General features: G+C 45.9%; 1 protein-coding gene across 1 annotated transcript in view; it reads left to right on the plus strand.

Moving 5' to 3' along the window:
• si:dkey-215k6.1 (transmembrane protein 132B) overlaps nucleotides 1-22764 on the plus strand; it is a 216550-nt gene that overhangs the window by 109013 nt on the left and 84773 nt on the right. Inside the window, exon 5 of the mRNA XM_047329298.1 lies at nucleotides 6773-6913. Coding sequence (XP_047185254.1) covers nucleotides 6773-6913 — 141 coding nt within the window. The remainder of the gene's footprint in view (nucleotides 1-6772; nucleotides 6914-22764) is intronic.

A 22764-nucleotide genomic window follows, 5' to 3' on the forward strand; every position in this document is an offset into this window, starting at 1 on the left:
ACATTTGAAGAACTTAGCCCCCCCCCCCCCCCCCCCCTTTCCAATAATCTTTTAAGAGACTCAGTAACTTAATCTTCATTGTGACTGCAAGAACCAGGTTCTGTCTGAAGTTCCCGTAAATACGATGTGCTCCATGACGAATGAGTGATGGGAACCCACATTCCCTCATTTTGTTTCAGAGTTTAGAGTCATTACAAACCACCTGCGTCGTATAACGCCGCTTCAAACATGACCTATCTGGTCGGTTTCTGGTGGAGAGTTTCGAGGTACCTGATCCACGCCAACCCACCTTTCGTCCCCCGCCAAAGACAGATCACTCCCTGGAGCATCTCGTGCATACAGCCGCTGCATCTCCACATTGGCAGCCATCATGGATTCGAGCTCGGGAAGCTTCTAATGTCATCACCTGCAAACTGGTGATTGGTTCGAAGCTTCGCCATGGATCTTCACCATCGCTTGTTGCCTTTTCCCTTCGCAACGGAAAACCTGGATAACCCTGAAAGCAGTCTCCTACTTCTGACCAGCGGCCCGAATCCCTCGCGGAAAAAAACGTATGTGGGGAAAAAGATTGCGAGAGAACGTGAAAAATAATGCATACGAGAGGAGCACACGGACGCCGAGGGCTCAAGATCCACTTTTCCTTTCTGAACCGTTGTTTACCAACTCGAAAAGCTCGTTGCAGTAACACATCCAAATCACTTTTAAGCCTTGGTCGACAGCCTAAGCCCCTTTGGGTTGAGCTCTTGACTTGCTGAAGAGATCTGTCAGTTTTTAGCCCCTTTAAGCCCCCGCGGGCTCCGAACACACACGCTTTTTGAAGCAATAAGGGTTTATGCTATGATGAGAGGTTCCCCCGGAGTCTATCAATTTACCACACACCAGGCTCTTGCGCAGAGGTTACCTTGGTGTAGACACAAAGACTTTTTCCGCCGAATAAAGTATTTAATGAGGCCACGAGAAACCTGAATGGAAGTCACTGTGGGCCCCCCCCCCGCCCCCCACAACATGCTTTTATCATTCACTTACCCTTCAGCGGGCGATTGCTGACGGCTGAAAGTTGCCCGGGCTACTCAGTCAGCACACGCTTTTATATGCTTTTCTAATATCGCGACCATGCGTGAATCACGGCCCCAGCTTTGCAGCATTTCATTGTTGTTAGTGCTCTGCCTGGCTAATGGCCGACGTGCTGTCATTTCGGCGAATCAGGAGCTTCGCTGCTGGAAACTGGTCGTGGAGACGGCGGCATGAGAGGCTGAGGTCCAACTAGGTGTGGGAGGAACAAGTGGTCCCCTTGTTCAACCAACCACATGACAGTGACGTGCCAGTGCTTCTGGGTCAGGGTGTGTGTCATGATTAGTCGTACGCGTAGTGTTGAGCAATCACCCGTATCAAAATGCAAAAGTGATTTCCTTTTATTTCCCCCCCCCCTTCCATCGGAGAACTTAAACAAAGGCTCTAAACCAGGTGAGGATGTGGAAAGAGGGGTTTACAGGGTAGGGTTTGTTGTAAAGGGAATTAATTGGACTTAAGTGATTCTTCTTTTTAGCGGAACAATCTGTTGTCCTCCTCTCCTCCTCTTTACGTATCGCTTGCTTTCCCGGGTCAGTGGTCCCGGACGGAGAAGGCTCAGCTATAAATATGCATCGCTTCATTCACATTCACCTCTTTCCCCCCTTCTCCATTCAATTTTTTTTATTCCCTTTAGACCACGCAACGTTTATGCCGTGGGGTTGCGTCTAGACGGGGGAGAGAGGGACTGATGTAGAGGTAAATAAAAATGTGAGTTGAATATGTATTCGGAGATCCTGATAATGGAAGGCAAATCATTTTTAGCACTGACGTGTGGTTATCTTCTCCTTTTTTAAACTGATGCCATGAGACCCATTCTGCGAACTGGAATTGTTTGACATAAAAATGGATTGTCTCTAGCCATGATGTAACAACAAGCAACTGAAAACGGCGCAAAACCCTGGATTCTTTTAAAACGTCTCGCTGACAATGAGCCAGCGAGCGGCAGGACTACGATCGGCATGAAGAGACCCTCTGGGGCTTATAAATAAGACTCCAAAAGAAGTCAAAGAGACATTATCACACTGATAGAAAACACACTGTGCGTTTTAAAAATTACAACTGTGATTCGAAAGACCAAAAGTGGAAACTTAATTCTCAGTGTTGCTTTTTCGTGCATATTGCCTAAATTAGTTCCCCCCCCCAACACTTACTCTTCCCTCCCACTTTTTTTTTTTAACTTGCAAAACTAGTGTTGATGTGCCTATAAACAAGGCATTGCTCCAGGGTGAAAAAAAAAAAAAATCAATTGCAATGCACAGTGAGCTCCTCGATGGCCCAACAGGAGCCGGGCCGTGGCTGTGAATGTCTCTTAATGTGCGCGAGTGTCACCCGGGGAACGGAGGAGGAACACTGTGGTGGTGTAAGTAAAGCTTTGAGTATATTGTCGCTTCGGGAGCTTCAGCTTCTCATTTTGATCATTATCCCGTGAAATAAATCTGGCAAAGGCAACGACGGATAGCGGCGAATGGGGTTCGTCGGACAGAGCGTGTCACTGATCACTCGGCCAGACTCAAGGCCGAGTGGTATCGCTGTCGTGAAGAAAGACAGCCTCGGGGGGGGGACGTGAACGGGGCGAAGGGAAAGAGTGTGGGGGAGCAGTTGTTTTTTTAAACCTGTCTTTCTGCATTACCTAAGAAACGACGCCCAGACACTTTGTCAGGCTCTTTTGCTGTATACAGATCTGACAGAAGCAGCTCAGGGATGTCCGTCATCTCACCTGTTGACTGACACACACACACGCACACACACACACACACACACACACACAGACACCCACACACACACACACACACACACACACACACACACACACACACACACACACACACAGACACCCACACACACACACACACACAGACACCCACACACACAAACACACACACACACACACACACACACACACACATCAAAGTCCTGACAGATGCACTTTGGGACAGTAGTGTTACTGTGTGTTTCCGTGCCTATCTGAGGCACACACGTCACCCCTGAAACTGAGAGCTACTTCAAACAGGGGCGGGGGACCTCCAGCCTGGGGGCCGTCTAGATGGCAACTCGGAAACACAGACGGAAAAAATTCTGATGACAGCATTCTTTTTATTTTGTTTTTGGTGTGAAGCAAACACAAAATAGTAGAGAGACGCGTCCCTCGGGGTGGTGGTCCCTTCTGGCTATATGTCTGTCAGGTCACGATTCATCGTGGTGAAAGAAACGTATATATATATATACACCGCCATTACGTTTCATTGCTGACGCTTTCAAACCAGCAGGACAATCAATAAAATCAATAATTGTTGACACGCCTACTCGCTGGGATTGTCTTCTGGAGATTCCCCTGCTGTATTCCCACATGGCCTCGCTCCATTTGACATCCGCGTTCCCACACACAGCCCCCTCCGGAAAAAACATGTACTGGACCTTCGGTGCATATCTGAGAGCCGCTTAAAAAAGGAACGGACAAACGATGAAGATGAGCCAGCGCGCCTCGTTTGTCGGGACATTGGTTATTTTAAAAGAAGGGCCGTGCGTTGTGAGGATATAAGCACTTGGACACAAGATTTTTCCGGTGAGCACCTTAGTGGGAACCTTAAAAATGCCGCGACCTCGTTCGGACGTAGAAATCTGTGACGCCGGTTGAGCTGCAAGAACCGGACATAGTAAAATTGTGCACTTGTGTATTTTTCCTAGTCTACAAGCACCAAAAATATGACATATGAATATGCAGGAGGGTCCCGCCGGCATGCGGTGAGAGGTTTCAGGACAGGAGGAGTGAACAAAGGGAGGGCGAACGACCATCGTGGAGCCGCTCTAATGTGGTAAGCGGGCCGACGTGCCTGACAACCTCCGACACGGAAAACCATCGAGCCGGAAAGCGGCGGCGAGCTCAAAGCGGCGTAACAAACACAACCACAACCCCCCCCCCGTTCCGCGTGTGCGTCCCGTGGATTTCCCCGCGCGCTGCGACCCGCCCTTTCACTCAAACCCGGACCTGGAAAACATTTTCTGCTGTACCACCGGACATCCGACGCCGAAGAGAAGCATGCTCCCGAAAGGTTCATGGGATAAAAATGTGCCCACCCCTTCGCTCAAAGACACTTGTCCCCATTATGTTTTTAAATTCGCTCCCCCCCCCCCCGTCTCTCTTTTAAGCGAAGTGAAAGGATGTTTTCAGAGTCCTCTAAAAGCAGAACATACAATATATATTGGACTTGCCACAAGCGCTATACATTAATAACCGCGTCAGTCATTTTTCATGTGTTGCTAAAAGTGAATTTGAATGGTGTGAGTCTCTTTCCTCTCGGAGAGCAGCCGCTGCCTGGCGCGGCTGCAGACATGAGACGGAGCGGTGAGAGTTAAAAGACGCTTTTTTATGGTTATCTTATGCGAAACCTTCCTCCAATGTAAAGCGATTAGAAACATGTGGGTCGTATTAAGTGTTTGTTGAAACGGCCTTTGTGACCGTAGGACAGTTTCATAGTTACAGTGAAAGAGGCACGAGTGACATCTCATCCAGCCTGATCTGTAGTTTCATTTCCATACGCCGAGACCCGTCGTGTTGTCGCTCTTCAGGTCAGTCGGATCCGCAGTGTCGACGGGGACAGGCCTCCACTCTCCGTGCTAGTCGAGGCTTTGGCGCAAAAGTAGATTTTTTGGGGCTGTTGGGATGCGTCTGTAGAAACTGAATCGTTGTGATATCACGTTAACAAGGAGGAGGTTTGTGTCCTCACCCGCTGGAGACGTTTTATTTTTGGGATTACGTTGTTTTTACACTGTCTTTTATGTACGATTCATCTTCCTCCTACGACCTTGCTGACCGAGAACTCTTTCTCAGCCAGTGTTGGGGGATTCATTTCCGTGCCCCCCCCCCCCCCCCCCCCCCCCCCCCCCCCCCCAAACTCTGTAAACGTCCCCGTCAGTCTGCCATTCGATTTAGCTTTGAAGTGGATTATTTCAAATTCTGGGCTGGTTGAGGATGAAGACGGGGCGAGTAGGAGAGAGAGAGAGAGAGATTTTGATTTTTTAAAAACAACTTTTATTAAAATTTACCAGAGAACATCACAGTCCCCTACAAATGAATCGAAAAACAAAAAACAAAAATCAAGTAAATGAATGTACAGAATAAATCAAATCATAAGAACACAGAGTGAAAAGAGAGAGAGAGAGAGAGGGATGGAGAGAAAGAAACTGAGGAAGCAGAACAATGGTGGGGAATTTTTCATTTCTTTTTCTATTTCATGTTACGTCATTCCAACAATGTCTTCACTATCTAATTTGTAACTTCATACTTCATATTTTTCCCAGCACATGGGCAACAAGGGAAGAAGGGAAAAAAAAACGCAAAAGTTATTTCAGAGTGAAACATGAAAAGTGGGTTTTCAAGTTTTCACCAGAGGGTCGTTTCCTTCTGCCAAGCTCCGAAAAAAAACTCCTCTTGATCGTGATATAACGCGGCACACAAACACACAGGTGCATACAGTGTATCCGTAATCTCCAACAAACAAAAGCACGGAGAGCATGTCAGGGGACGCACGTGACATATTGGCAGGCAGTTTTTGGCAAAACATAAAACGAGGGGAAACACACTAAAGTAGACAAAGAGGAAGTTTTCATTCTTCTTCTTCTTCTTCTTCTTCTCTTTAGAGAAAAGGTTATTGGAGAGTATACCTATGTTGCTATTTGTTGTTCGCCAGAGAGCTTGTGTGCGTTTGTACGCATGCCCATAAAGCGTGTTGATAAAGTGAGGGAGGGTCTCGTCTAGGTGATAAATAGAACAAAAACACACGGGGTGGATTAGCGTAAAAGAGAGAGAGGGGGGGAAGCAAACGAAGAGATTAACCGTATGATGGCGTGAGATTGAAGGATGGAGGCGGGACAGGAAGGTATGAAGCAAGGTACCGTATACAGGGGAGAAAGTGTGTGGGGGGGGGGGGTCACAGAGGGATGGATGAAAGGCAGAAGAAAAGTTTAGAAGGTGTTGATGAAAAGGGGGGATGAGGGAGGAGGACATGGAAGAGAGGGAGGGGAAGAATAGGGAGGATTGGAAGGGGAGAGTTGAAGCCGGGGGAGATGGGGGGAGGAAATGAAGACCCGGATGAAGAATAAGAAAACAGTACTCAAAGAGAGAGAAGACAGTAAAGAGGGAATAAGGAAGACGGACGGAGCAGGAGAGAGAAGAAAAAGAGAGAAGAGGGGTGAAGAAGGTGCCGATGAGGAGAAGAGGGAAACAAAGCACCCGGATCGTATCACCGACGAGAAAGGCCACCTGCCTCATCAGCAAAATCAGGTTCCGTGCATTAGATATAAGTGAAGCGCTCACTTTGGAGAAAAAGAGAACAGTTTCACTTTCATAAGAGCTCCTCCTGTCACTTCTTTGTCTACTCGCACCAAAACATAGCGTGGGAGGCGGATCGATTTCAAAAGACACTTCCAGACAAAGAGAGAAGACGGCACGTATCAGGGATTAAAGAAAATCTGTGCAGGGAGATTCCCAGCGAAGCAAATTCAATTTTAAGTAAAGCCCCCCCCCCCGCCCAAAACTGTCACTCTCTTCTCTTTTGTTTATGATGTGTTTGTGTGATTTTGAGCTTAACCTGTCTCTCTCTCTCTCTCTCTCTCTCTCTCTCTCTCTCTCTCTCTCTCTCTCTCTCTCTCTCTCTCTCTCTCTCGCTCGCTCTTCTACTTCCTTTGTCGCCCCTCTCCGCAGGGTGTGGTTCCAGTCAGGCATCAACTTCCTGGCTGTGAGACCCAGCAACCTTGTCGCGTGGGAGATCAAACAGGAAATGACACCGGGAAGCAGTTCACTGGCGGTGATGTGTCAAAGGAAGGCCTCCTCCACGGCAGAGCGGTAAGAGAGCGCGAAGATCGCACGTCTTCTCCCGGGTTTTTTTCTTCGTCTTCTTCCAGTTCCCCTTTCATCCGGCAGCTAGTTATCTTATTCCTGTTGTACGGGAGTATTTGTGGGGCGCAGCGTTAATGTCTGAAAAGGTCTTTGATTATTCGACTTCAAGAGCGTAAAGCCGTTGATGCCCTTACTCTCCGTAATAAGAGATCTCAGCGACTGTTTTTCGAGATGTACAATCTGGCAAAATTGGCTAATTATGCGATGAGGTGCATTTGGCGTGACGGAGGAAGACGTGAAATATTTATCATTTGTGTAGAGTCCACGGTGGAGTGTGTGTGTGTGTGTGTGTGTGTGTGTGTGTGTGTGTGTGTGTGTGTGTGTGTGTGTGTGTGTGTGTGTGTGTGTGTGTGTGTGTGTGTGTGTGTGTGTGTGTGTGTGTGTGTGTGTGTGTGTGTGTGTGTGTGTGTGCATGCTTTTGGGATGCGGTTCCAGCAGGTCAGGTGTAGAGGAAAGGCTACAGAAACGGAGGGTTTCTGTAACGCAAGCAAACACACACACAGACACTGACAGGGTCCACCGCTGCGGAGTCCCACTGGGAATAGTCCCGGTGTTCCCCGTGTTCCGCGGGACTCTGTTCCCCTGGAGCGAAAAACGCAACGCCAAAGTGCTGGCTGTTAAAGGTGAAAAAGGAAACAAATCACAAACAAAGCGTGTATTTATATTTAATAGCCAGAGCATTCACATTCATCAGTAAAACTCGGCAGAAAGGGCTCGTAGGTGTTTCAGAGTGCAGCGCCTGAATATAATAAACAGCGCTGTCCACGGTGCTGAAACCACAAATACGAAATAGTCACTTGCCCCGGCCATTAATTGAGTTTTGATTTTGATCTTTTTTTTTTTTTTGTATGAAGCTCAAACAGAGGTTCAGATAGTGAGAAAAAAAAAGAAAGAGGTAACAGATCCAATCGGACAGATGCCGGACGCTGTGCCTCTGGCGGGGTCCGGCTCACATGAAGCCCCGGTGGCAGGTTATGGTCGCTTGGCTTGAATTTGTTGTAAGGTGGCACTGACACAAGATGTAAAAAGTATTGAGTGTGTAGGTGAGACGTGACACTCCAAGGCGTTGAGAAAAACATGTGTGAGCAGAGATCGAGGTTGACTGGGTATCAAAGAAAATGTGTGACAAAGTAGCAGTGCAGACACAATAATGACTAACGATTAAAACACATGAATTGAACGGAAATAACCTTGATGCAGGAAATACCAGTGTTTCAACTCACATACAGCTCAGGGGAAACTCCAAGGACCTTGTCAGTTTTTTATGAATCAATATATCTCTTGATAATAAGAGTCTTATAAAATGCTTAGTCTAACATTAGCAGCAGACTGGGTTCTTGTTGCAGTAATGGTTAAATCACTGTCACACCCTCAAGGGCAAAAAGGAAACATTCTATTAACGATTGAATGTGTGTATTTCGGTGTTGTGTTTTTTTTTGTATCAGAGGCAGTTGAAGACCTTTTGGAACAACAGGAAGTGATGTGTTCATACTAAGCCGAAACACTTGACAATTTCAGTTAATAGAAAAGTAAAAATAACGTTGCAACAGGAAATGATTACCCGTGACTAATGCCCACTTACGATCGTGCTGATCTCATGTCTGTTTGCACTATTTACCAATTTGGCTGGCAACGTTTGTATAATTGTTCTGCAGTAATGGTCTTGCATGTTCATTCCTGAATAATTGAACAGTCAACACAAAAGGCTAATTACAGCAAGTACAAAAAAAAAAGAAGAATTGTACCTTTTTTTTTTAACCTTAATCTAACTAACCGGGGAAGTACTGTATCACTGTGAGCACTGCTCTCCTCCTCATGATGCCTCGTTCACACGCACACACACACGCACACGCACGCACACACACACACACACACAGACACACACACACACACACACACACACACACACACACACACACAGGCACGCGCACACACACACGCGCACATGCACACACACGCACACACACACGCACACACACACACACACACACACACACACACACACACACACACACACACACACACACACACACACACACACACCTGGAAGTGGCCCCAAACTGAGTCTGATCTGAATACAAACACACACTCATCCACAGTCATTGCTCAGTGTGAGAAAACCGGCTGCAAGATTGAGCATGTTGACCTGTATGTTGGCAAATATAGAATACTGTGTGTGTGTGTGTGTGTGTGTGTGTGTCTCTGTGTGTGTGTCGGTATCAAACTGAATGTAAAGGGATTTGCATGGAGAATATGTGAGCTATATGAGATCTGTGTCTGACCTCTGCTTTCTGTCTACTGTTTTTCTCTTTTTTAGTCCTCTCTTTTCTTTATTTCTCCTTTCTTTTTCTCTCCTCTCCTTCCTCCCCTGTCCCCTTCCCCCGTTGGTTGAGAGTACAGCGCTGATGGACGACTTCCCGTTGCACGAAACTGCTATCGCAGGGGCCTCGGCTCAATTAGCGCCACTTAGCTCGCGGTTAGCCACGTCCAGCCTTGACTGATGGCCATCATCTGCGGCAGGGGACAATCCAAAATGTGCCATGCGAAGAAACAGGAGATGAAACAACAGCTTTGAACTTTCAAATTAAGAGCATACGGGCGACTAAAAGTTTTCTCTGGGTGCCTTTTAAAACTTAGCCAAGTGTGTTTGTAGAGTATGTATGGTACAAGGTGTATCCTTTTTTTACAGAGTAAGATGAGAACGTGGTATTTGATTTTATTAAAACCTTATTTGGCTGCCTAGCTTCCTTTCTTTCACCCTACGTCAGGGCAGATTAAAACACAAGCTAATCTGTTTCTTATTCTTTTGCTTATGTGTTTTGGGTTATCACATCACATCCGCTATCAACACCATGCCCCAAGCTCGCTGTTGCAGCTCGTCGAACACTCCGACGGTTGATAGGCCTGCTGCGCCTGCTTATGGCTGCTGAGCTATAGCTGAACGCCTGTTGGGGCAAGTATGTTCGATTGGGCGGATACTTTGAATATAAGCGATAGTAAAAGGATTGATGGAACGGTCACATGTTTGGGATACTTCTCGAGTGAATTTGCTCCGGCGATGCATTTCAGCACGGCCGAAGATGCCAGGATGTTGGGATGCGCCAGCAACCGCGGCCCCTCGGGGGACAGAACTTATTTTCCTGGCCCCGTTGTCATTCATCGGCACGGTGTTAGTTTGAGGTGTTGAATTGATTCACAGCTGCTTATTTCCCAGAGCATTGGCATGTAACCATGTGTGGTATATCGCTTTTTTTGTTTTTTTTCTTTCTCTTTCTCTCTTGCCCTGAAGGAAAACTACTCATCAAAGCGGCGTCAGTGTAAACACAGAAAGTGATGCCTTGGAAAACCAGCTTATGATATTGCTCTCACAAAGACATGCATGCAGGGGGAATCACCGAGCGCGCACTTATTCACATCCGCTTTGCACACATCACTCTCTTTGCCATCTTCAAAGTGTTCCTGCAAACAAAGAGGGGTGCCTTGGAGCTCCGATTATGACACGGCGAGCATAAATATATATATGTATTGATGTGTTTGTGCACACGTGCATAAAAGCACAGGCCCGGACCTACGAAGCAGGGCCGATTCCATGCATGTCCCGCTGCGTTACCCTCCCTCATGATACAGGGCTATGACGACTGTAGGTGGGAGAGGAAGCTGATCTTTTTTCCCACTACGGGGACGACGCGAACGCGGTGCATGCGCGGCCAACAACAGGCGAGATCGCAGGGCGTCTGTCGGCAAACTGTGTGGGCGGCAATGGCTAATTAAAAGAGCTGATCTGTATTAATCTCTAATGAGATATTACTGGCTGAGACACGACACAGCGAGCGTGCTTCTCATTATGAATGAGAGGGCGGCGGTGATTACTCCGCCTGACAATTAATCCTATCAGCTGATTCCTGTTGCCTATTGTACTTCTCCAATGCAATGCGATCTGACACGATACGGTGTTCAGTGTGCGCGTATAATAGGGAGAGCGTGGTGAGCGAACGCGGTAATTAGAACCAGTGCGGCGACTTTGCTTTGTGTGTGGGTGGATTTATAAGTGTTTTTATGGCTGAGTGTGCGTGTATTAATGCTGTTTTGCATATATATGCACGTACTGTAGGCTGACGCTTATCTGAGACCAAAAAAAGAGAGAAACCAATAGTTGATCATGATGACTGTAATTACTGTGCCACCATCACACGTCCCAGGAGGCCGCAGTTATTTTTCGTTTTGGCTCCGTGTTTGTGCAGAAGTTTGGATCAAAGAGCTCTCCTACAGCTCTCCTTTGTGTCCTCGCTGGTTTTCATTATCAAGTAATTATTCATATGTGTGTATTTGAAATCGTTTAGCTGTAATTACAGAGCATGTCATACTGTCATTCATATTATTGACGCTGCTTAGTTCTGCCTCCCAGCCCTTCTGTATCTTTATATGCCAATGTTCTTGAATATAAAACTATAATGACATTAAGGCTGCAACTAACGATTAATCTGTTGATTATTTTCTCGATTAATCGATAGGTTATTGCTCCACAAAATGTCATAATTTGGTGAAAAATGACGATCGAGTTTCCCAAAACCTCAAGATGAAGTTCTATTTTGTTCGCACACCAAATATATTTAGTGGACTGTCACAGAGGAGCAAAGAAACCAGAAAATGTTCACATGTAAGAAGCTTAAATCAGATAATTTTGACTCTTTATTTCATAAAAACTACTAAAAACAGATTTATCGATTATTGCAATGGTTGGCGATTAATTTAGTAATCGATTACTATCAAATATCACAAGTTATTGTTAGTTATCTTTCCCGGGTCACGGATATAGTTTAATAACCATGTTATTATAAGGTATTATTCTGCTATGTGTTTTTTTTCCTGGATTAATTCTGTCATTTTCCGTCAGTGCACATTGCTGCTTATATAGCAGGACTGACCTCGTTGAGTTTTCAGTGTTGTTACAGATATATTTACAGCCTCTCAGGAGTTTTGTCTCACTTGTAGAAATGAGTTTCTCTTGTTCGCAAACTCTGTTTAGTGTGTGTTTTATATACTTGGCATGTTTGATAAATTAAACCTCAAAAGAAATGGGACAAGTGCAGAGCGACCCTGCAGTTTTGTCCGGCTGGTTATATGAGGAAAATGTGCCATAGTTTATGAGCGTGTCCTGACGCGGCTGGAAGGGGAGCAGCGCTCTATTTCACGATCATGATTAGATCTATAGATTAACACTGGTAATGGGCCCCGTTCAATACCAGAACTGGGGTAATGCACTGTCCACACTACATACAGCGACATGCTATTTATCTGCGTGTGTGTGTGTGTGTGTGTGTGTGTGTGTGAGTGCTGAGTGTTCAAGTTTATCCTCATCCTGAGGCCTTTGCCTGCAGAGGCAGCCACAGGGGGAATGGAAAGCTCCATTGAATGATTTTACTGTATTTCCTGCAGCAGCTTTACAGAACAATCTTTTCATTTACAGTATTATATCGCATGTGCCGTCAAATTGCATCATTTAGCTTAAAGTAAGCACTCACAGCTATTGTAAATTGTGTGCTACATTTTTGACTCTCATGAAGTTAGTTTAGGAGATCACACGGCTTTTTTTTACGTCGTCAGTTTTTAAAGGGATAGCTGACAAAAAAAGCAGGCTCTCCTCGAGTTGGAACACTTGGAGATTAAACAGATTCTTCCCTGGAATATTTTTGAACTTGACGGATGGTTTTAATCTTCTATTTTTAAGCATAACGTGACAGTTGTTGAAAACTGAGGGATGCATGTATTATCATAATAAGTATTTGTTTTTACATATTGAGCACTGGGCAGAAACTCTGTCAACGAAACCGTTTGTGATTGTGGTTCGTTACCAACAAGCATTTTGAGCAAAAACCAGCAAGGCAGTGAACAAACAAAGTCAACATCTTGACTTCCCAATGCTAATAATTGAAAATATTTTATGTAAATCTTGAATCAGGACTGAAAACAACATCTTTCCTCCGTAGTATCGACGATCAATCACATTGTCTCTTTTCGAATACAGTTAACATGTAAAATTTTAAGTTTGACCATGTTTATACAGTATATATATACACACACACACATTCAGTGTGTATTCATGTTCAACAGTGTAGATGTTTTTGACAGGCATGTATAGTGGAGTGTGAAATCCCCAACAAGCTTTCCCGCTCAGCTCATATACTATGGATGTGGCTTTCCACACACACACACACACACACACAACATTTACATACATATGGAATACACGCACTTGCAAACACATTCATACAAATGACATAGATATTTGCATATGCGTACAAACCTAATGGCACACATGTTGCCGCATGCATCATCGCATGTCTGACAGACACGTAATCGAACGCACCGCATGAGTTATTCATTGGCGTTGGTCGTACATACTGTATCATGAAAGTTACATCAACTTTTCATAAGTTATTCAAACACAAACATTGTGTGTGTTCTTATCTCCGCTTTATATTGATTGAAATGAACACGTGCCGGCATTTGTGCACACGATCAAATGCGGCGCATTTTTTTCGTCCGTACAAATGTGGTACAGGCCCTCGTTCAATCTTTAATCCAGTACTTTTGCTCATTCGACCACATTGCTAGCACGATAATTGTCAGCTCTGACACAAGCACACGTTATATCACGTTGACTCACTCCTGCTGTGTGCACCTGCGAAAAATAGAAAAAATGCTTGAAGTCTGCGTGCCCCTCTGAAGGATGAACTTCTGACACCCGAAAAATACAGCTCCACATAGACACACACACACACACACACACACACGCGCGTCTTGTTCTTGTTCTTGTTGTTGTTGTTGTTGTTATTTTGTATTTATTGTTTAATCTAAATTAATTCTGCACAATAAGAAGGGAAGACGCAGGGCACAGGGTTAAGTGTGCATTTGTAAAGACAAACTAACTTAACAGAGAGCTTTTGTTTGAGTGCTGGCAGTATCCCTGGGATACGCACACTTGTATACACACACACACACACACACACACACACACACACACACACACACATTCACATAGACACGAGGCCAAGATGTCTGCAGTCTCAGTTGGCACACAAGGGGATTAAAAACATTGCAAGAGGGAGGGAAGATGGGAAGGGGGGGGAAATCTCTGCCAGCAAAGTGTGAGAGGGCAGAGAGGGAGAGGGATTAAGAAAAGGGAAGGGAGACTACGAGAGAGTTAAAGTGAGTGTGAGGGACTCGGAGAAATAAAAAACGGGGGGGAAAAATGAGGAATGAAATGGCCCCGAAAGCGTGACACTACTGCTGTTAGTGTTTGTCCCCGGAGAGAGGAGAATGGGAGAAATACCCTTCAGACGTTTGCTCCATTGCGATGTGTGTGTGTGTGTGTGTGTGTGTGTGTGAATGTTTGAGAGTGAAAGATATTAATACGTTACATTTATGCATGTAGAATCAATTTGTGTGTGTGTGTTCTCGTATCTGACACATTTCTGCGCCCCATCACTCTTAACTTGAGCCAAAGAACAAACAAACACACACACACACACACACACACACACACACACACACACACACACACACACACACACAGTGTGTCTCCTCATTAATGCCTTTCACCGACTACATTATCTCTTCCCCTTCTCGGGACCCGTATTAAACTCTGTGCTTGGCATTAACCATGCGGACAGTTTCGTCCGTTTAATTCATTCAGGTTTTTATTGGAGACTCTCTCTCTCTCTCTCTCTCTCTCTCTCTCTCTCTCTCTCTCTCTCTCTCTCCCTCTCGGATCTTCCTGTTGATCTGGACAACACAAAGGCTCGTTTCAAGTCGAGCTAAAATCAATTTTACTTGCAAGCACATATGAATGCTATGCACCCACGGAGACTTTCAAGCAAACTCCCGGTTTGACGAAACTGGTACGAGGTGAATCCCACAATAACTAAACAGTTCAACGAATAACCAATAACATAGAGGTCTGTGGAATTAATCCAAATTAGCCAAGCTTTGTCTTTAAAAAACTAAACAAAAGAAATCTCAGAGGCCGATAGCTCTTTTTCAAATTGATGAATTAAACAGCCACTGTAAACACTAAAGAAACCTCCATGTTCCCACTGGAGGCAACGGAGAACACTCGATGTATGTGTGCCGATCTTTGAAGTATTTTCTTAACTGTAAAACAATTTACCAAACCTGAATTAACGGTGAACTTTAGCAGCTTTACTCACTTAAACTAAACACCGAGCACAAGTTCCCTCTTAATTTGCCCACGTGACATGATGTCTTTAAAAAAAATTAATAAAAGAGTTGTGTTGTTGAAACCTAACTGTTAGATTAGTGATGTGGATTTCCTTGTACCCTAATTTGAATCTCTTTTTACAAAAAAAACATCTCCAAACTACATTTCCCCGATTTCTTAGATTTATCCTTACTTCAACCAAACTGAAAAAAAATATATATAAGCGTTTAAAGAAAAAGGAAAAAAAAAATCGTTATCTCTGCAAAATGCAGTCTAATCTTAGCAGCGGCCTCATACAGAGGGAAGATTTTTCGCTTCGCCGCTCCCCCGCTTTGCTTTGCCAAGAGTACGAGAGTCAACTTCCAGTATGGATTTTATGGATTTCAGCGCCCTCGGCTTCTGAATCGAGATTTTGTGAGAAAGAACAGCGCAAGAGCGCACGCATTCACAAAAGAGTCTGGGGGGGGGGGGGGGCTGCTTTAGAAGAATGGCGAGTAACATGACCACCTTAATAGTCTTTCCTCCTCCCCCTCCTCTCGTGATCGCCCAACACAGAATCGTGTCCCCCAAAGGTGCATGCGCATATAACATACGCTCAAACAATGTGTGGTATGTCTGTTTTTACCGCACTCTCTATTTTCCTCATCTCCCATTGTCCCGTCTTCCCCATCTCTTCCGAGATTGCCTACAGATTGACTGTTGTGTTTTCAACGGCCACCTTTTTTCTATTTCAGTTCCACCCAAGCACGTTTTCCGGTCGGCGGGCGGTCCAACAGTCGCCGTACCGTCACTTTTGTTCCATTGCCGTTTTTTTTTCACGTCGTGACCCTGAAAAAATTGTTTGATCCCCAGCGAACATTTTTGTTTTCCCCCCTAGTGAGCTTTTCTTTTTCTTCTTCTTCTCCGTCTTCTTGTAGTCGGAGTTAGAGTCGGCGGGCGAGAGCTGTAAAGATGCGCTGGTTTTCAAAGCCGATAAGCATCGACAGGGCTTCGACAAGGAAGGTGAAGGCAGGAGGAGACTGTGAGAGGATCATGTGGGTGAGCGGGGAATAAAAAAGAAGGCAGCGAAGGAGGGAGGAGATTATAGGGAAGGGAGATATACAAGCAAGACAGACTTGTAAGTTGCGGGTGGACGGCACAGAGAAGGAGGACAAAATTGGAGGAGGAAAAGTAAAAATGGAAATGAAAAAAAGAACCAGAACGGTATTTTACAAACCCTAGTTTCTATACATTTGATCAAATTCAGGTTTGACACACGTCGACACACGCGTCCTCAAGTGTTCTCCAGAATCGCCATTTTCTGGCATCGTCGTTCAGGCACTGACACCGCAGCGAGACCAGCTTCCTGCCAGCGAATAAACCTTTCTTAAAATAAACCTGTCATCCCGCAAGGTGAGACTTTTGGGAGCAGCGGGGTCGTCGGCATGAATTTTATTTAAGTCCTTGTAACTTCAGCCGGGATCCGTCCGCCTGTCTCCGGGCTTTTCGCTGTAATTTACCTCCGCCGGAGTTCCTGCCATTGTCCAATTAGGCGTGTTGACCCGTGAGACAGTCAAATCCAAAACCCCACTTACTGTGTTTTCTTAGGCTGAAGCTACAGTTCAGAGAAGAACGCGGTAATGAAAAAAACAAAAAAACTGACACCTCTACAAAGGATCGCGTGATTCTCCGGTTGACGTTGGCGTTCTATACGCGCAGAGGAAAGTTTAAGCTGTCAATTACGGTGGGGGGGGGGGGGAGCACATGGAGACAGTGGGGATGAAGTGGGATTCGGGGGTTGGGATAAAGGCGGCGATTGTGTTCATTACACGTGCGCTTTTGGCGAGCGCTCCCGTGCTCCGCCGCTCCGCCATCGCCTTGAGCGATGACCCGGGCCGGCTAATGAGGGCCTCGCCAAATATGGATGGGCTCTATGTGTACGGCATGGTTCCGTCACTCACCTGAGCACACTCAATCATCGGGCGACACTCATATGCATATGAGTATATGCAAGTTGACACACACACACACACACACACACACACACAAACACACACGCACACACGCTGGATTTATTGAATATGCTGTGTGGGATTACCGGGTTCATACTGGCTGTAAAGTAAAGGCACACGCGCGGTGCAGGTCACGTTTCATGCGTCCGCTCACACCTAAACATCCGTGCGAGAACACACACTGTACTTCTCTCGATGGTTTTGTAGGCCGAGCTTTAAATAAACTTCCAATCCCATTGGCTCGTTCCCCTCGCTCTTAATACCCATCTCTCCCTCGCTCCCTTCTCCCGGCCATCACCCTCCCCCTGTCCCGCGTCGCCACACCCTACGTGCCCCTGTTAAACCCCCCCCCCCCCCCCCCCCCCCCCCCCCCCGGGGGGGCCCTGCGTGGCGGGATGTGTTGGCTAATTAAGGCGACCTACGCGGACCCCGCGTGTTCCGAGTCCCTCTCCTCGGAGATGTACAGTGTCACACTAACTCCCCCGTCCCTTGTGTGTGTGTGTGTGTGTGTGTGTGTGTGTGTGTGTGTGTGTGTGTGTGTGTGTGTGTATTGGCGGAGAGGTGTCAAACGTCGGAGATATCCCGGTCCCTTTTCGCTCTGTTTGTTCTCTTATTCCCATTCCTTCCTGGCGTCCCACATGTCCCTCCCTCCCCCCTTTCACACCGCACAACTTGTCCTCCTTTTCTGTCCGTTCTCACCCAAACCCTCCTCTCCTTTGCTGCCGTCCGTCCCGTCCCTCCCTTTTTCCAGTCAGCTCCATTCTTTCATTCCGCCCTCCTGCTTTTTACATCCCGCCCCTGTCTCGGTGACGGGGCGCCCCGGGGGGTCCTATCGGTACTTTTTAAATGAATTCTTTTGATCGCGTAAATCACAAAAAAAACACGCTTCTGTCCTTGACTCGTGCGCTCTGTAGCGTGCGCGAGCAAACGGATGACACCAACAAACGGAGGGGACTGCGCGCTTCCGTCTCCCAGGAGGACCAAATGGAAATAAAAGAGAGTTTCTTTTTTAAGTAGGTTTGAGAAAAGTAATTTTGTTGCAATCTGGGACAGCAGATTGTCTTTTAACAAGCAGGGAGGGGACGAACGCCGGCGTTTTGAAAGAGTAGAAAGGGGAGAAAACACACTCACTGAGAATAAAATCAACACCAGTCTAATCAGGAAATTCCTGAAATCAGTTTGCGGGGATGTGAACTCTAGTTGCCACGACTCTTGTCTGTCAACAGCAAAGGGTTGAATAGTAACAGATACGGTGAATCCCAGAGGTTGGAGCCGTTGGATTGGGGGTCAACACAACTGAAGACTTTTTCTTTGATCCATAATCACAATCCTTCCCTAACCTTACCCAAGTCATTGAATCCAAACCACAATCCTAACTATGTACTTTTATCAATGCTGACCCTTAGCCATAACTGTGTCCGGTCCGAAAATGCTCACAAGACGAGAGACGTCTTTTGGCAGACGAACTACTCTTGTCTACTTTGGAGTTGAGAAAGAGAAATGAGACTCGAGACGAAAATCTGTTTCTGGATACTCATAGTGGCGGAGAGATGACTCTTTTATTTTTTTTGACTCCGTGCGTAGTATCAGTAACAACTGCATAACTTAAATCTCAAAATATGGCGGCGGCATATCGGAGGAAGACAAAAAAAAAATAAAAAAAAGGGTCTTCGAGGAAGGAAGGGGATGTTGGAAACTGAGATCTGTGAGATGCTGTTTCAACCGCGACTTTGTAAAACTATGCCGAGCGAGGGGGAGAGGAGACAAGGAGAGGGAAGCATCGACGTCTCTGCTTTGACTGAGTGTTTTTTACTTCGACAGCCGGCTTAAATAGAAGAGAGGAGGAGGAGGGTAGTGGGGATGGGGGGTTGGGGGGGTGGTGAGGAAACCAATTTTACATCCCTTTTCTTCATGGTTCTGGTGAACGCTCGTATTTTCAGCGGTGAGCCAGGAGGCGACAGAGGCAGTAAAGCAGTGCGCCGGTCGTCGTTCGATGCCCAGACGCCGAGGGGAGAGGACGAGGAAGACAAAGGGATGACATGATGGAGCTCGGAGGAGAGCAGGGAGTCGGGAGGTGCGACCATGTTTTATTTATTTTTTGGGGGCTTTCAGGCTCCTGTTGACACTTGTCCACTTAACATCCGGCCGACAGTGGCAGGGCGATGCAATGGCGATGAGAGAGAAGGGGAGCCGGAGGGAGGGAGGGAGGGAGGGAACGACAAAGGTCAAGAGTCGACGCATTGTGGTTTTCCTCCGGACGACTGCGGCGGGAGAGGGGAACGAGAGAGCATCAGCTCATCATCCATTTATCTAATGCTTCCAAGCAGAAGGCTTGCCAATCAAACGCTGCCGCCGCCGCCGCCGCCGCATCTCCTAGGTTATTTTTTTTCTGTTGATAAGATTACATGTTTCTGGTGGCACACTTGTTCACTCAAAGCGCTAATGACCCAGTTTCTCTTTTATTTTTATTTCGAAAAACTTTTTCTTGCTGCTGCTGCTGCCTGAAAACTTCATTTGTGCAAGTATTTTCATTTTTTGCCAGCGAGTGAGAAGCCATTTGCACCTTGGCTTTGTTCCTTCGTGCATTGGGAGCAATATTTAAAAATTGTGCAGCAGCTGGAAATATATATATACAGGGTGAGCTCGAGTCCAGTCTTGGCATTGCACCTTTATTCTTATTGATTCTGCTGCTGTCCATTGCTACAAGGCAATGTTAACGTTTCAATTTAAGCAGGTACAGGTCTCATATAGGTTTGATAAATCACATTCATATCAAAATAGACACTAAACTCAGAACTAAACTAATTCATTGATATGATCTTCTGAAACCCATCACATCCTCAACTCTATTTTTAACCTGTGTGGAGCTTGCATGTTTTCCCTGTGCGGCTTCGCCAACATTTAAAAGGTTAACCGCTCTCAACTCTTGATTAACCGTAGGTGTCAAAAGGGATTTTTTTTGTCTCTACCGTATATCTCGGTATAATACGCTGGGGGTGCCTCGCCGCTCGCCGAAACGTCAACGGGGATTGGCCCCTCAGCTTCCGCAGCATCCGTCAAAGGATAAGCGGTATTGCCGGTGGGTGAAAACGAAACCGTGTGAGCAAGTTTAGAGGGGAAAAAAAGAAAGAAATCAATGTTTGGTTGAACAACACGTAGACATGTGAAACGTGACTCACGTCGCTCGTAGTATGTCATCATCAGAAGCCAATGGAATTTTGAACCCATGGGTTTGATCGTGAAGAATTTCCATCCATCCTTCGTCTACCGGTTAATCCACTTAAGGGTCGCGGGGTCGCTGGAGCCAATCCCAGCTGACATTGGGCGAGAGGCGGGGTTCACCCTGGACAGGTCGCCAGCCAATCGCAGGGCCACATACAGAGACGGACGACCATTCACTCTCACGTTCACACCTACGGTCGATTTAGAGTCTCCAATGAACCTAACCCCATTCTGCATGTGTTTGGACTGTGGGAGGAGGCCGGAGAACCCGGAGGGGAACCCACGCATACTCGGGGAGAACATGCAAACTCCACACAGAAAGGCCCCGGTTGGTTTGAACCGGGACTCGAACCCAGAACCTTCTTGCTGTGAGGTGACAGCGCTGACCACTACGCCTCCGTGCAGCGTGAAGAATTTGTTGCATTTAAAAAAAAATCTTAATCTTCAAAGTACCTTGTAACTAAAGGTGTGACATGAATAGTTCGGTAGAGTTCGAAGGCATGTCACAGAAAAGTAAAAAGGTATCTGTTCAGATTTTGAATGTGTAAGCAGATATATACGTGACAGCCTCAGCTCCGGAGGCTGTTTCATACGTGAGGACCACAGGCGCCGAGTCCCTGCATTTCATTGTCCTCACCATGGGAACAAGTAAAAGTCCAAGTGTCACTGGACCGGAGTGAGCTAGAGAGAGAGGGTATGTCTGATATGTATTCAGGTGCTGGTCCCGTGAGTGATATGAACACAAATAAAATCAATTTTATCACTGACAGCTAAACCAATAAAGTGAGATGTGTTCTCCCCTTCGAGGATCTTTTGATCGGTACGCGCGCTGCTGCATTCTGAACGACCTGTGGCTTATTTATAGCTACAGAAACAGACATAGTATTCATAAAAGCAGATGTATCGGTGACCATTTCCCCCCCCCAACCAGATTTAAAAACAAATAATAAACTTTTGGGATTCAGACCGGGGATCTCTGGAGTCTGCAGCTGTATCCTCCACTCTGCCGCTCACAGAGAGGCACCTCAGGTGTACGATACATTTTATTTAATTCTTTTAAACAACATCGACATTAATGCTTCCTGGTGTGACGGCGGAAAACTTCCCTCCCTTCAAGCTGTCAGTAATCTGTTCCGCCTGCTAATAAAAAAGTGTTACATGTGATTTGAAGATGACAACGGCACCTGTTCTCACATCTGACGCCTCCCTTTCTCTCTCCTCTCTCTCTCTCTCTCGTACCACCCGCCGCTCCTTCCATCACTCTCGCTTTCTCTCTCTCTCCCGCTCTTGAATTCCATACCTTTTTTCTTTCTTTCATTATATCCTTTTTGTTTATTCGTGGCTCATTCTACCCCTCCTATTTCCATCTCCATTTCATTTCTTTTTAACAAGCAGCTTCCTGTGAGCCTGTCTGGCACAGCTGTTAATTACCTAATTGCCCTGTCTCACACAGACACACACACACACACACACACACACACACACACACACACACACACACACACACACACAATTTAAGTGTTCGTGTGTGTGTGTGTGTGTGTGTGTGTGTGTGTGTGTGTGTGTGTGTGTGTGAGTGTGAGAGAGAGAGAGTGTTGTGTCTTGAGCTAAGTAAAAGAGGGGACATTGACCATGATGGAGTATGATATAAAATTTTACATATATATACACACATATATCCTACCCCCCCCCCCCCCCACCACTTTTTGTCAGCGAGAAAGAAGAGGCAATGTTCTGTTGTCATTGTTAAATCCAAGAGTAGCCTCTGGGTCCAACCCTTTGCTTTGCTTTGCCTAGAGATTATGTTTTATGCTTTAATTCATTAGCATGAAAAAATTGTAAAAACCTGGAGGAAAAAAAAAATATAATAAAAAGGGTGGATTTTCCAATATGTGCAGGTGAGACATAAAATCCCCAACTGCTGTGCCCAAAAATATCTCGCCCCCGAGAAAAAAATAATATAAAAAGAGAGCGTATCAATATTAAACTGAACAGAGGGGCAGAGAATTGACAAACAACAGAACAGATCCATGAATATTGCGTGTGAGGAGAATTAAACGCTGTGATGATGATGTCATGACATGTAGAGACGGACGAGAAAAGAGGGCGTGGCACTTTCTACTGTAGTGTGTGCGTGTGGCATTTTTTTTAAAATTTTCATTAATATTTGTTTGGACTGGAACAATAGTAGAATAGTTTTTTAAGAATAGTTTGGAAACTCGCTCAAGGATTTGATTCTGGTGGTGACGCAAGTTCATCTACTTCAAATAAAATCCATTTCCATCCGTCTGTCTCTCCGTCCTTTTTGATCTCTTTTTCTTCCTCCTCCATGTAAATAAATTCAATTGCGTTTCTTTTTTTGG

This window comes from Scophthalmus maximus, chromosome 19, assembly GCF_022379125.1.
Source record: "Scophthalmus maximus strain ysfricsl-2021 chromosome 19, ASM2237912v1, whole genome shotgun sequence".
NCBI lineage: Eukaryota > Metazoa > Chordata > Actinopteri > Pleuronectiformes > Scophthalmidae > Scophthalmus > Scophthalmus maximus.